Below are 13,542 nucleotides of genomic sequence, written 5' to 3'. Positions count from 1 at the left end.
CGCAGATCGGTAGGGTGACCAGTTATAAGATCATACTGTAAGGGCCCCATTAACTAATAGGCCAAACAACACTGCAATGCATGTGTCCACATGCAGCAAAGAGCCATGTCCTCTATTAACAAAGGTAACGCCGGGACTACCTGCAGGTACGGCACCCAGTAATGTGTAGAAGGCACCGGCAGAGCAACGGGTCAACCTGCTGCTCTATCAGGTTGTGTAGATTTGCAATCCAGACCCTCGAGGCTGGAAGACCCCCATGGGGTAGGTGCTCCAAGAATGTGCCCATCATTGTGGGGTCTCATGCCACACAGATACTAGGGTGCCCAAGAACAAATACTGTCACAGTGCTTTGTTTTGTGGTGGAACTGACTTGCAAAGGGCAAGAATGGGCCAGGGGGTGGTTTATGCGATGAAGCCCCCTGCAACGCTCTGCGGACCTCTAGTGGGGTGACTAAGGGGGAAAATTGCACCCTCAAACTAGTGTATGATGGGCCCAGGGGCAGTGTGGCGAGGGCTTCTTGATCTACAACACTTAGTTCCCTTCACAGCGCAGATTCTTTTGAAAACTGGGGAACCCCAAGCCAAGAGATGGTGCACCCTGCTCTGTGTGACACCTTAGCTTCAGCCACCAAATACGGGAAGCCTTCACCTTCCTGCAGCTGCGGCACACCCTCTATGCAATGTAACAGCATTTGGAGAGCGCGACTAAGGCCAACGGCATCGAGGCGCTAAGAGACAGCAAGTGCTCCACCAGGTGAGGAGATGGTGTATCTAGGGGTCATGGGAACTTTTAAGGGATCCACCCTCCACCTTTACTCTTTCCAGCTCCACCTCCTGCCGAGCATGAACCCGTCTGGTTTCATAATCATTTAGAAGCCGATGTTATGGAGCCCTCTCGACACGGGGCGAGGAGGGGCAGGTGGTTGTGGGGATTCATTTGTCGACTGTGGCTGCGTCAGAGGGATTTGAGTTCTGTTGGAGACTTGGTTAGACTTCTCGGAGAAACAGCCACGGATTCTGGCCTAAGTGGCCCTCGCCTAATGAACGCCTGACAAACTAGGTTTGTTGCCCGGATGGGCAAAGGACACACTGAGCAATTTGTGAATGCAGGAATCTCCATTTCTCAGACATGCCTTTTCTCGGAACCCAAGGGTGATGCCTCTCATAACCTTTAGCAAACTGCTTATGCGAAGGAGTGCTTTTTCCAGCCTGCTCCCTCATCATCTGCCTATTTCAAAATACTTGCTGCACGTGTGTTTGTTTGAGATACAAGAGAGTCAGAGTGAGGCAAACAGAGATAGGCAGAGAGATGGGCAGAACAGGCACAGAGATGGGCAGAAAAAAAAGAAGCAGTGAGAGCACGAGAGATCAAGGCACAGAGTGATGGCCACAGACAGCACAAGAGAAAGAGAGTTGCAAAGTAAGGAAGGGAAATGGCTTCTGTCTGCATAGGTCAGGGCTAGGAGTGCAGGGAGGAGACTGGGCCATGCAAGTCCATGTTATGCCTTCGCGGTATGTGTTTTGACTGCATGTGCCCCTTAGCAACATGCTCACTGTACTATTCCTCTACTATGCTGCTCCCAGGTGCCCCACTGAAATTCTGACTGAGTTTCTGTCTCCTGTGTCCCACTGTAATTTTGCTCCCTGGTACCCACTGCAAATAGTGCCCTGCTGAGAAGGCCTAGGCTACCGCATCCTGACATATTATTTAACAAAACTTCTTTTCTTGAGAACTATCCCACATCCCTTTTTGTATTAGTTGTGAGGTTTGGCAATAGGTTTCTTACTATAGGCCCTTTTATTTTGACACAACGCCACTAGGACTGCCTTATCCTTTTCATTTGATGGTTGACGCTTACTCCCATCTTAGATTTAGGTTAAGATTAGGTGTTTTTCCAACCTGCATACAGCATTCATTGTTCAATAAACACCCTTGAACTGTGATCACTTGTGTGTGTCTTACTTATTGCCACCACAAGTTCCTCACACTACCCAACCCAACTCTTTCAGATCCACCACAGCACCTGTAGATGTGCATAGATGAATCATGGAGAGAGGCAGATGAATGTGGCCCTCGTTGCGCCGGTCCCTCCCTCGTCTCGACGTTACAGGAATGAAAGGTATTTGTCGTTCCTGGCCCCCCCTCCCCATCACCACTGTACCACAGATGTGAGAAACACTATTCACCCAGACAACCATACAGACCCTACCCTGATGATGTTGCAGTGGAGATAAACTTGCAGACGACTGAGCAATTGGACCGACTGTGACCATGCAGGGAGCAAATGATGTAACAGATAGGACCAAGACAAAGATGCATTAAACATGAAGTATATACTAATCGATCACGAAGTTACACGGACAATAGGCCACATAGCACAGACACAAAGAACATGCTTTGACCCACCAGGATAAAGGACATATACTCTTTCGCTATGCTGAAACGCAAGATGCACGTGAATAAGCATGAGGCTTGCACAATGCAGAACACAGTTAACATAAGTAGCCATGAAAATCAAGATAGAAGATGCAGTCACTTTGAAGTGGATGGAAGGCACTAGAAAGGCTCGGGACCCAGGAAGAGGCCGGACTCGCCGATTTAACAGAAAAACGTAGAGGGGGGCAGGGAGTTTCACATCAACAACCGAAGGTACAGACAAGGACAGACGTAAGAAATTATCTTCTTAGATTAATAAAGAAACAAATGTTGCTGGAAGGACAGACACACCAAATCAGACCGAATGTGATCGAAAGGTAGCTCGGAGTCTCCAGAGGACAGGGAAGGTATGACGCCTGCATTTATAAAAGCTAAAAATACTCCTAAATGTTGAGCAGGAAAATCAAGCCTGTGGTCTCTACACACATGACTCGAGACTGAGGGACAAAGCCTATTTATTCGAGCCAGAAAGAGATGGTCATTCCCATCCATCTGATGAAACAAAGTATTACTAAGTTGAAAGCTAAATGTCATGACTCAAGGCCTAGAGGATTAGAGATGGTAACCTTATTGGTACAGATAGCACCTTTGGGACTGTCATCACCTTGAATTGTTGCTCATGGGCTGGTAACCTATCAATGCTGAGAAGACCCTCACTGAAAAATCCCTACTCGCCTTCCACGCCAATCCACACTTTGTTGCATTGACCAGTTATAATGCACTAACCTGACATGCCTCCATTTGCAACATTTAGGAGGTGGTCGCAGGTGGAGCCACCAGATAATGTGTAACCAATCAGAACACTAACCCTATATGGATGCTATATGTAGTTTACCCCACTAACCAACCCCAGTCTACCTTAAGTTTTGTGGAGTAACTTGTTATTTTTGAAGTCATAACCCTTTATAAACTGTTGACAGGCCTGTAACAAGTCGAGAGCATTGGAAATCCCGAGATGTCCATTAATATCCCTGTTTTACGAGATCTTGTTAATAAAGCAGTGGTTTTGTCACGTTTCTGGACTTTTCCGTTGCTTGGGCGTGGGAATTTCCCCCAAACCAGACCTCTTGCTTTTACATTGGGGTCTTTTCCGCCCCTCCACTACAATCCAATAACGTAACCGTGGAAAGGCACATGGCGCCAACTATGGAAGGGGTCACTTTAAGGGGGACACACCTGGGGAGCAGAGGGCATATGGGATCAGGGAAGTCGGGCTCTCCCCCAACAGCAAAGCACAGTGATTTGGGCTTCACTAAGCTGGGAACCCTCTAGATCCTGTCCCTTTAATAAATCATAATCCAACCTCCTGAGAGGAAACACATTCACATGGTCTAGCCAACATTAAGCTGTCATGCATGCTGGACATAGTACCCCTGGACCTGGAACAACATCTTCATGCAGAACAAGTTATGCTCATAGAACTGCTAGACCGTTCTATTCTAAATGGAGATTGTTTGATGCACTGCCGGGAAAACGACGTCTGCATTATTCATGTCGTTAAATTCGCATGATTTAGGTTAGTCACGTGTGTTTTGGCAGTACGTTCATAAGCAGCGTGAATACGTCGCTCGCTGCTTCTGATTGAACCATTATGGCGTTTGGTAGCTGAAACCCTTGATCTGCGTCCTCGCATTTTCTTCAGTTACTTCCTTGGCGCGTTTCCTTCCACATGCGAATTCCTGGAGCTGCTGTCTGGAAGTCACAGGTTGGCCGCACTGTCTGCGTGCTCTTCAGTCGCGTGTATTCTGACACACAGGTTCCTGATTTCTTCGCATGCTGCTTTCCTGATTACGTGAAGTTGGTCGCGTGGAAATCCCACGCGGACGCTGTTTCCAAGCGCGGCTGTCCTGGGCTTCGTGAACTCTGTCGCGTGTAAACCTACACGCGGATTTTGGAACTCTTCAGGTACGGCTCTTCTGACTGCGTGCACTTTTGTTTGCTTATCGTACGCGAGCTACTCTACTCTTTACACGCTGTGGTCCTAGTTGCGTGTCCTTGTGTTGCGTGTGAATCCTCACGCTGGCAAGAGCGGCTGTCCCGGCTGCGTGAACTCTGTCGCGTGTAATCCTGCACGCGGGCTTTTGAACTCTGTTTGAACGTGTAATTCCACACGTATACTATTCTTTGCTTTGGAGTGAATCCCTGGCACCTGTGAGGAGATAACAGGTGGACTCAGTTCATCATATTTTCTGTTTCTACGTGAGAAAGAAAGTTTTTCTTTTGAAGGTGATTGTGCACAGTACTTTGGACGCTATCCTGTGGTGCACCAACCCAGTATCTAGCGTGAGCCTCGTGCGTTCGGGATAAGTCTCCCTTACTAACCTCCCCTTCCTTTTCGTTGTTCAACTCCTGATTTCTTCAGAGACTTGGTGAAGACTTCCGTTCTAAGCCCACAGGTCAGTGTTGTTAACTAGTGATATTGCTGTTCTATAGTCCGCTGATTTGGGACAATTTCTTATGATACTTTATTTATCCTAGGCTGACTTCCTATAAAGCTCCCACGCCCTTTCCAGTGATCCCTCTCTCTGCCTGTTTCATCGGTCAGAGAGTGGTATCATTTGGAAGGTCTAATTTGACTTCACTACTATCAAGTCGTGTGAAATAGGATCCGGAAGAGCCCTACCAATTGTATCCTTTTTGGTTACTGTGTCCTTTTAAAAAGATAGCTTGGTGATTTATGACATAAGCTTTGAAACAAAGAAACCTATTAAACAGCCACTGTTAAGGTTGCCGAGAACCCCGTGGTAGAGAAACTCCCACTTCCAACAAGTTTTTGCGTTTGTGAGCTCTACAATGTTGTAAGACCTCGTTTACTGAAAGCATTCTTACTCAGGAGTGAACAAGCTTCCCAAACCATTGTCTACTAGAAGAATTTTCACTGTTTAATGATTCAAATGTGCCTTTTCACCGAAGGCAAGCATTCCTTGCCACACAAGAATCCTATCCACTTGTATATGATTTACAAGCATTAGTCTCCCATGCTGAACAGGGACCCAGGGATCTCCAAAATGACAGACAGATCAAATACAAACTTACTCCGACCCCTCAAGCCCAGATTGGGGAGGGGTTAGGCATTTAGTGGCAGCCTATCACAAGCCCTCACTAATTCCAGTTCCCGGGTGATCATTCTCACAAACACCTAGCCCAGAGGGAGGGGACAAACAGTCCTGTAAAAACGCACAGGTCCAATCGAGCTGTATGGTGGGGGACTAGAGGCAGGAAATAACAGTGGTCAGATTCCATAGGAATCCAATGCTTTTAAGCCTGCATCACAACCCGATACTGTTGTAACTGCAGTAGTTTTGGCAGGTGAATGTGATAGGGTGGCGGCAACAAGGGTGGTGGCAACAGATTTCGTTTCAAGACCCTGCTCCAGATGCCAAAACTTTACACTCCCCGGAAATACTAAGCCATGTGTAAAAACCATGTATACATGTTTCACACATGATGGCTTAGCATCATTTATCATTTTGGGGACTTGCCAGAGACTTGCATGTCATTCAACTAAGAAGGCTTATTGCCCGAGAGCCACCTTAAGCAAACACCCTCCTCTTCCTAATAATGGGAACAGACTAACACTTTAAGGGCCTAATAATTCTCGTTGGTGCCCTTCTGACAATAGCGTCTTACTGTGGAACCTGGCTTATGCAAGTGAGACTCACTGGAGCAGCGCAGCACTCACCTCATCATTCCTTGGAATTATGAATGGTGGCATGTGCCCACTCCAGCTCGAAAAGGTGATGCCTTCTGAATCGGATTCGATGCTGGGCTTCTGTGGCGGGCGAGGGGGTGGCCTCTGGGGGAGAAAGAGTCGTACACTTATTAGTCACACAGAAAACAAGTCCTCTCCTCAACAGCCACCATTTTTGAATAAGACAGATATTTCAAATGAGCTCCTATTTGTGGGCCTTCAGGTAAGTAACACACCGGCTCAGACTAGCCCATAGAGCAAAACACCAGAAGCGCCAGCGTGGGACAGTTTTCTGTCAAACACTGTGCAGCTGGCAGTTTTAAACATTCCTACAGGCCTAATGCACTTTTAACTGCAACATTCAACACGCACTTGCCCCAAAATCCTGTCCCCCAATTCTACTCAACCATTTTGATGATAAAAGTTGGTTTGCAATTAATTAACTTGGCCACTTTCTGTTGGTGTCCAGGACAATTTGTTTGTCCCAGTCTGTCTCGTAGCATCCTTTCGCAAGGAAAAGAGAAAGATGTAAAGCAACGCACTATTATTCTGAAAACTGATGGTGGATACCAGAGATCGAAGTGGGAGAGAACACATGTTTGGTAAAGTCAGCCATCTTTCCCTACTTTTTGTCCGGTGCAGACGAGGGGCGCCTTTGTTTATGGCTGTTCCTTTACTGGGGATTCGAACCTCAGCCTCCCTGGTCCGCCCTTACAGTTCTACCACCCCCTGCACCCATGTTCTGGTGTGGGGACCAACTATCAAATAGCATATTTTAAAGCGCACTATGCAGAGAGGCGATGGAAGTCTTTCTTGAAAGGAGCAGCTTTAAAGTTTTACTGCAAGTACATTTTTCTGAAGAAACACAGTAAAACTTTAACACCGCCAGTTTCAGGGAAAGGCTTCCCTCACCTTTCTGCCTAACAAAATGCAAGTACGCACCTCCAGGGGCAATTTAGGCAGGGATCAACCCTTTAAATGTTGGGAAAGGCGCTTAGCTTCAGAGACGGTGGAGAAGTGGCAAACTTACTTGTGTCGGGGCATCATTACTCATTGTAATGACACTATTCTAGTGCAGTTTCAATGCTACAATCAGTTATCTCTCTCCTTAAAGGAGAGTTCCGGGACTTTTTTTTTATTGTCCCTACGGTTCGGCCATGTGTTTTTAAGCATAACTCGGTAGATCGTGGAAAACTTTCCTATGGACCTTACCCGACTTTTCGTCCATTAACGCACTCGAAATCAGCCGCCATTTTATGATAATCCTATCACTTGCCGCATCGCCCTGGCTCACCTGCTTTTGCGGCACTAAATCAAATCCCCCGCCCCCGAGGCTGACATCAGCAGACGCGTACCGCCCATTTCCCAACGCCAAAGCACGTTTCGTGTCAACAATCGCTGCGCCTCAGCTAATGAAGTGTCGCCATGGAAACGGCAGGACGCCTCTTTCCTCAATAAGTATAAACACACCGTTTCACAACACACAGCAGCAGATTTTCGATTCCATTCCTCTCTCTGTGTTACTTTGAGTATTCTGTGACTCGTTTCTGTGCTCTGGTCAGCTACCTTCGTTGATTGTAGCCCGTGTGAACAGATACCAGTACCACCGCTATAAATTATTTTACTTTCTTTACCACACAATGGCTACAATAATGCCGTATATGTACGAGCCCGAGTACACCGAGGAAGAACTACTGGAAAGGCAAGCACGCGAAAACGATGGGGATTCGGACGGCAGTTGGGAGGACCAGTCAACGGATGAAGAGCCTGGACCATGTCGCATGGACGGCGTCTCCACCTGGTGCACGTGCAATCGGTGCGAGCTAATGCCAACTGAGGAGGAGAACTGCTGCTGCCGTGAAAATTCCGGGTGCTTGGCCTACATTTCGGAAGGCGAGCCAAGTCCGCAATGCATCACCGAGCTGCCAGAGTTCAGGGAAGCCTGCCTCTCACGGACAGTGTTGAGGATGATGATGGTGCTTATGCACGAACTTTGCGGCACTGTTCGTCCGCGTAATCCGAGTAACGAGTAAGTATACTCTGGTTGTGATGTCAGTGATGCCACTACTATTTCATGGTCGTCTCCCACATATAAAACTACATCTACATATCATTCGAATGCATGTAAATTGGTTCCATGTTGTGCATTTTCTAGATAGAATTTTTTTCAAAGCAGAATGACATTTTTGTACCTGAATCGACAGTGATAAGAAAGTTGTCATTTTAATACAGTTTGCATCTTTCATTTTCACAGGTGGTACAGGCTGGTGGCCTATCGTTGCTTCACTTGGTGGCTTCACGGGAGGCTCGGGCACCGCGTTCGGAGAGTAATACCTGCCTGTGCGGTACTTGCCATTAGACAACATTTCCCCAGCGACAGTGGACAATACCGCGGCTTTTCCCGGGATGTGCTGCAACCGCAACTTTACAATGCGTAATGTTTATTATTTATGTTCAATTGAAATTAAGATCTAAAATAAAACCCAACATATATTTTAACAATGGTTGTTTTGATTTTTTAAATGAATCTAGTGTGTCTCCATTGAATAGTCTTCCTGTGCCTTGTCTTGTCACACCACATGTCTCCGGCCAGCATCCTCCCTCACGCTGGCCGCCCACCTTCAATCCACATAACCGTTGAACCCATATGCAGCAGACATACATATGTTATTTTGCGGGTTGGCATCAAGCCTCCCGGCCTTGCCTCCTCCCCCAAAAATACTTACCACACCACTTTGTTCAGGGTCTCCAGGGTGAACTGCACCCATATATTCTCCTGGGAGGCTGAGGTATTTATAAACTCACCCCCCTGCCTTCCATGTACTAGATCCTGCAGCCTGCCTCTTACATGCAGTTAGATGGCCTCTACTTGGTGAGGCCCTACGGCAAACGAGTCTTGTCTGCACGACCACCGCCCCAATCCACCCCCCGCCCTATCAAAGGCAGTTCGCACCGGGGTACTTGCACTGGCAAGTGGAGCTGTCAGGGAGCGATAAAGGCCAAGAGGTGCCAAAGACCATGTACACTTCAAAGTGGTCTATAGAGCATGGGTTGTTGTTCCCATGTCTACCGCCAGACCCCGTGTCTCCTGCCAAGCATCTCCTCTCACGCTGGACGGCCCCCTGCAATCCACATAAGTGTGTCTCCATTCACGAGTCTTCCTGTGTCTTGTCTGCACGACCACCGCCCCAATCCACCCCCCGCCCTATCAAAGGCAGTTCGCACCGGGGTACTTGCACTGGCAAGTGGAGCTGTCAGGGAGCGATAAAGGCCAAGAGGTGCCAAAGACCATGTACACTTCAAAGTGGTCTATAGAGCATGGGTTGTTGTTCCCATGTCTACCGCCAGACCCCGTGTCTCCTGCCAAGCATCTCCCCTCACGCTGGACGGCCCCCTGCAAACCGCATAATGCCACGACATATACACGTCATTCATTCACAAACACACCCCTGTTTCGAATTCTTTATAACCCACTTCATATTTCTAATGAGAACTTCTTTGCACTTTGCTAGTCAACCCGTGAAGGTGCTGGTTATCTGCTCTTCGTCTCTGTGAACTTCCGTGACCACTTCGAGGAAACTCGTCAGTTTGCAACCTGTGAACTGCTCCCTGTTCTACGACAAGAAACTACTCCGATCCCTGCATCTAACTGTTTGCTCGTCAAGGTAAGGCCATGTACCATACTCATTTTGCGTCCAATTTCTTTTTGTTCAAGACAGTACATGCAAGGAACTAGTCACATGTTCTGAGTTTAGTCAAATTATTTTTCTATTTTTTTAAAGTTATTCAAATACTTATCCGCATGTGAATAACGTGTATAGTTCCAAGAACCAAAACATACCTTGCATTGAACCTTTTATGTATTTAATTTTTTAACACATTGGTATTCATCGAGAATTGTTGATCTTTACTTTTCAGAACTTTCCACAATGCCTGCCTGTTCCATTGGCGGTTGTCCTTCGAAGACCCATAATAAATCTGAAGGTACTATAATGCATGTTTTCCCTAAGACAATAGATCAGATAAGAGAATGGGTCCGATATTGCGGATATCCACCCTCTGAGCTTGAAAGTAGAGTCCTAGAAGTCTTTGCGGACAAGAGGGGTGATCGATACCGCATCTGCAGCAGGCACTTTACCTCTGACATGTACTCCACATCATTGCTAATAAAGAAGAACACACCGCGAGCGAGGCGAAAATTGCTCTCAACCGCTATTCCCACTCTATTCGTCCACATCCCTCCACTGGTGAGTCAAGTTTACGTATTTATCTCTCGGCCTTGCGGTAGTGTGTAGCATTAGCTAACAATAATTTCCCCATTTATGTATCCACTCAATACGAAGGCGGAAGATTCTCCATCCGTGTCGTTATTGCAGTCATCAGCCACTTCAAGCGCCTATCGGGTAATCTTACTTGGCTATTCTGCCACTGACTTGTTTTAGGCATGTAAATCAATAGTTTTAATTTATCGTGTAATTATTTTACCTAATGGTACACCCTTGTACTCGTCCTCTAGTCTTTGTTTTCAGTTATAATTATTGTTATCCAAAATAATTCAAGTACTGTCTTTCAGGGAGATGCTGAGGAGTCCAACGTATTGACGACTACCGTTGATGTCACTCAGATGCTCGAGGTACGTTTCAGGACAGTTCCATCGATGGAGATCATCAGATCTTGCATTCTTGTAGCGTGATTGTTACACACAATGTTTCTTTCGTTTTTAGCCATTGATATGTCCTTCTGTCGTCGCCCTCCTATGTGTCTTCTTTTTTCAATATTGTGTTCATTACTAATGAAAGTCCTATGTTTCAGGGAGTCGATGGAGCATTAGTCCAAGAAGAAGGGGGAGCATGCAGTTACGGGTCGGCGCAACAGCTTGCAGAAGTGTGCACCGCAGTTACATCGTCCCTTGATGTTCTTATGCATTTCGAGGTATGGATACTGACAGTTCGATGAAGCGAAATCATATGACGTGATTACATCCGCTATACTTCCTTCTTTATTAACGCAAGTACTATGTTTCAGGGAGATGACGGAGCTTCTTCTACAAGAACATCACCCCTAGTAGTTGATGCAGATTTCTGGGTGGTGACACTTCCAACGATCGAGCAAATCCAATCATATTTAGATATCCATTATTTATTTTAGACAACTGATCATTTGTGCAGGTCTATTTAGATGAGCCATTCACGCCTGCACAAACTTTCTGTTCTTTTTATCAAAATAGAAAACCATACTAATGCAATTACTGTGTTTCAGGGAGTCACTGAAGCATCATCTTCAATAATATCATCAATTGAAGTCTATGAGGAGCCCGAGGTATGGATCTTGACAGTTCCATCTAACTAGATCAACAATGCGTGAATAATTGTCGTTTGAATGTTCTACACAAAGCGTTCATTCGTGTTTTGCTATTGAGAAGTACGTGGGTATTGGTCCCCAAGTACATTTTGTGTTTTCGATATTATTATACATACTAATGAAAGTTCTATGTTTCAGGGAGTCCATGGAGCGTCAGTGCGTGATGGATGTGCTTATCAGGAAAACATAGTCGTTGCAGCGCAAGAGGAAGTGGAGACATGCACACACGAGTCGGAGCAACAGCGTCCTGATGTTGAAGTTCGAGGCAAGAAAGTTTCAAAGAAAAGAAAGCAAAAGGTTAGTGTCCTGGTCACTATATTATGTTGTTTTTCACTGTTAATAGTTCAATACTGTAAGTTGTGTTTAAACTGAACAACCCTTTTCCAATCTGTCCTCTAGTTGCGAGTGGGTGTACGAACTAGATCTACACAGACAGTGAAGCGAACGAGAGATGTTGCTCGTCAAACCTTTTGGCAGGGACTTGAGACTGGAGAAGCATCGTGCCAATGGGAAGAATATGAGGTGATTGACAACGGAGCTATACCACCACCAGCCATTGATAGTGAATGTCCTCCTGGTAGTTCGGATGCAGTCGGAGATCAATTCACAGAATCCACACCCGCAAAAACTAAGACGGCGAGAAAGTTGAAGAAATTGTTTTATTCACCCATCGCCGGAGAAGGAACAGATGTTGCAATGGAAGAGAATGAAGTAGACGACAATGAAACACCATCAATATCACTGAACATAGCGGAAGACGATATCAGAGATTCTACCTTTCATATGAGTGACATGTCCTCAACGTTACAGGCCGAACCAGCTGGGATGCAGAGTGACAGTATAAGGAAAGAGGACAAATTCATTGTATTCGATAGTTGTTTGATTGATATTATTATTCGGATGAAATGTGGGCATTTGGTTGGTGGGGAAGTATGTGGGGAGCCATTGATTAATGTGACTCGTGCAATTCGAGGCACTAACCTTAAAATACATGCCACCTGTACAAAATATCATCCTTTCACATGGTCTGCACAACCTATGCTGGGACAACTGCCAGCAGGCAATCTACTTTGTGCAGCGGCTGCACTTTTTAGTGGTTCAAGTTTTAAAAAATTAGAGTCTTTCTTTCAGTTTGTGGGGATCCATTTCATTGCGAAAACTCAGTTCTACAAATACCAAACCGATTATCTATTTCCAGCCATTAGCGAAGCTTGGAGAATGGAAAAAATGTCTATTGATAGTACATTCGCGGGCAAACGGTTCAGGCTAGCCGGTGATGGACAGTGCGACAGCCCAGGATTTTCAGCCAAGTACTGCACCTACCACTTTCAGGACATGGAAAGTAAGAAAATTGTGAGTTCGGTGGTCGTGCAGGTGTCACAAAGTACATCCTCAGTGGCCATGGAGAAAGTTGGCTTTGTAGCATCATTGCAAGAACTACAATCGCGGGGAATGGTGATCGACCTGATAGCCACGGACAGACACGTTTCAATTGCCAAGACAATGAGAGAACAGTACAAAAATATAAATCACCAATTTGACGTTTGGCATCTTGCAAAATCAATCAATAAAAAATTGTCGGCTGCAGGTAAAAAAAAAGAATTGCAAGGTATTTCACAGTGGTCCAAGTCAATCAGCAACCATCTTTGGTGGAGCTCAGAAACATGTGGAGGGTCGTTGGAAATTCTACTGGAAAAATGGCGGTCAGTAATGCCACACTGTACGAACGTTCACCGATGGAACACGAACCAACATTTCCACAATTGTGAACATGGCCATTTGTCCACAGAGGAGGCACGGAAGAAGAAGTGGTTGATTCCTTCATCACCCACTCACAAAGCCATTGAAAAGATTGTATTTGATAAAACTATAACAAAAGCTTTGAGGGGACTCACGGAATTCTGCCACACAGGAGATTTGGAGGTGTTCCACAATATGTGCCTAAAGTACAGGCCAAAACGATTGCATTTTGGCATGGAGGGCATGATAAATCGGACTCTTTTAGCGGTCTTGGCACATAACCATAATGTTGGCCGTCAACAAAGTAGGACGA

The 13,542-nt window shown here is 46.0% G+C and overlaps 1 protein-coding gene across 9 annotated transcripts in view; it reads right to left on the bottom strand.

Annotated features, from left to right (window-relative positions):
- ARHGAP27 (Rho GTPase activating protein 27) overlaps positions 1 to 13,542 on the bottom strand; it is a 785,924-nt gene that overhangs the window by 123,640 nt on the left and 648,742 nt on the right. For 8 of the 9 annotated variants that reach the window (XM_069634066.1, XM_069634072.1, XM_069634069.1 and 5 more), the window contains one exon: positions 6,120 to 6,233. The exons of the other annotated variant lie outside the window; for it this stretch is intronic. In XM_069634066.1, coding sequence (XP_069490167.1) covers positions 6,120 to 6,233 — 114 coding nt within the window. The remainder of the gene's footprint in view (positions 1 to 6,119; positions 6,234 to 13,542) is intronic. 9 annotated transcript variants of the gene reach the window in all.

Source organism: Ambystoma mexicanum, chromosome 13 (genome assembly GCF_040938575.1).
Source record: "Ambystoma mexicanum isolate Mex_15411 chromosome 13, UKY_AmexF1_1, whole genome shotgun sequence".
Taxonomy (NCBI): Eukaryota; Metazoa; Chordata; class Amphibia; order Caudata; family Ambystomatidae; genus Ambystoma; species Ambystoma mexicanum.
This window is presented reverse-complemented; position numbering and strand designations above follow the sequence as displayed.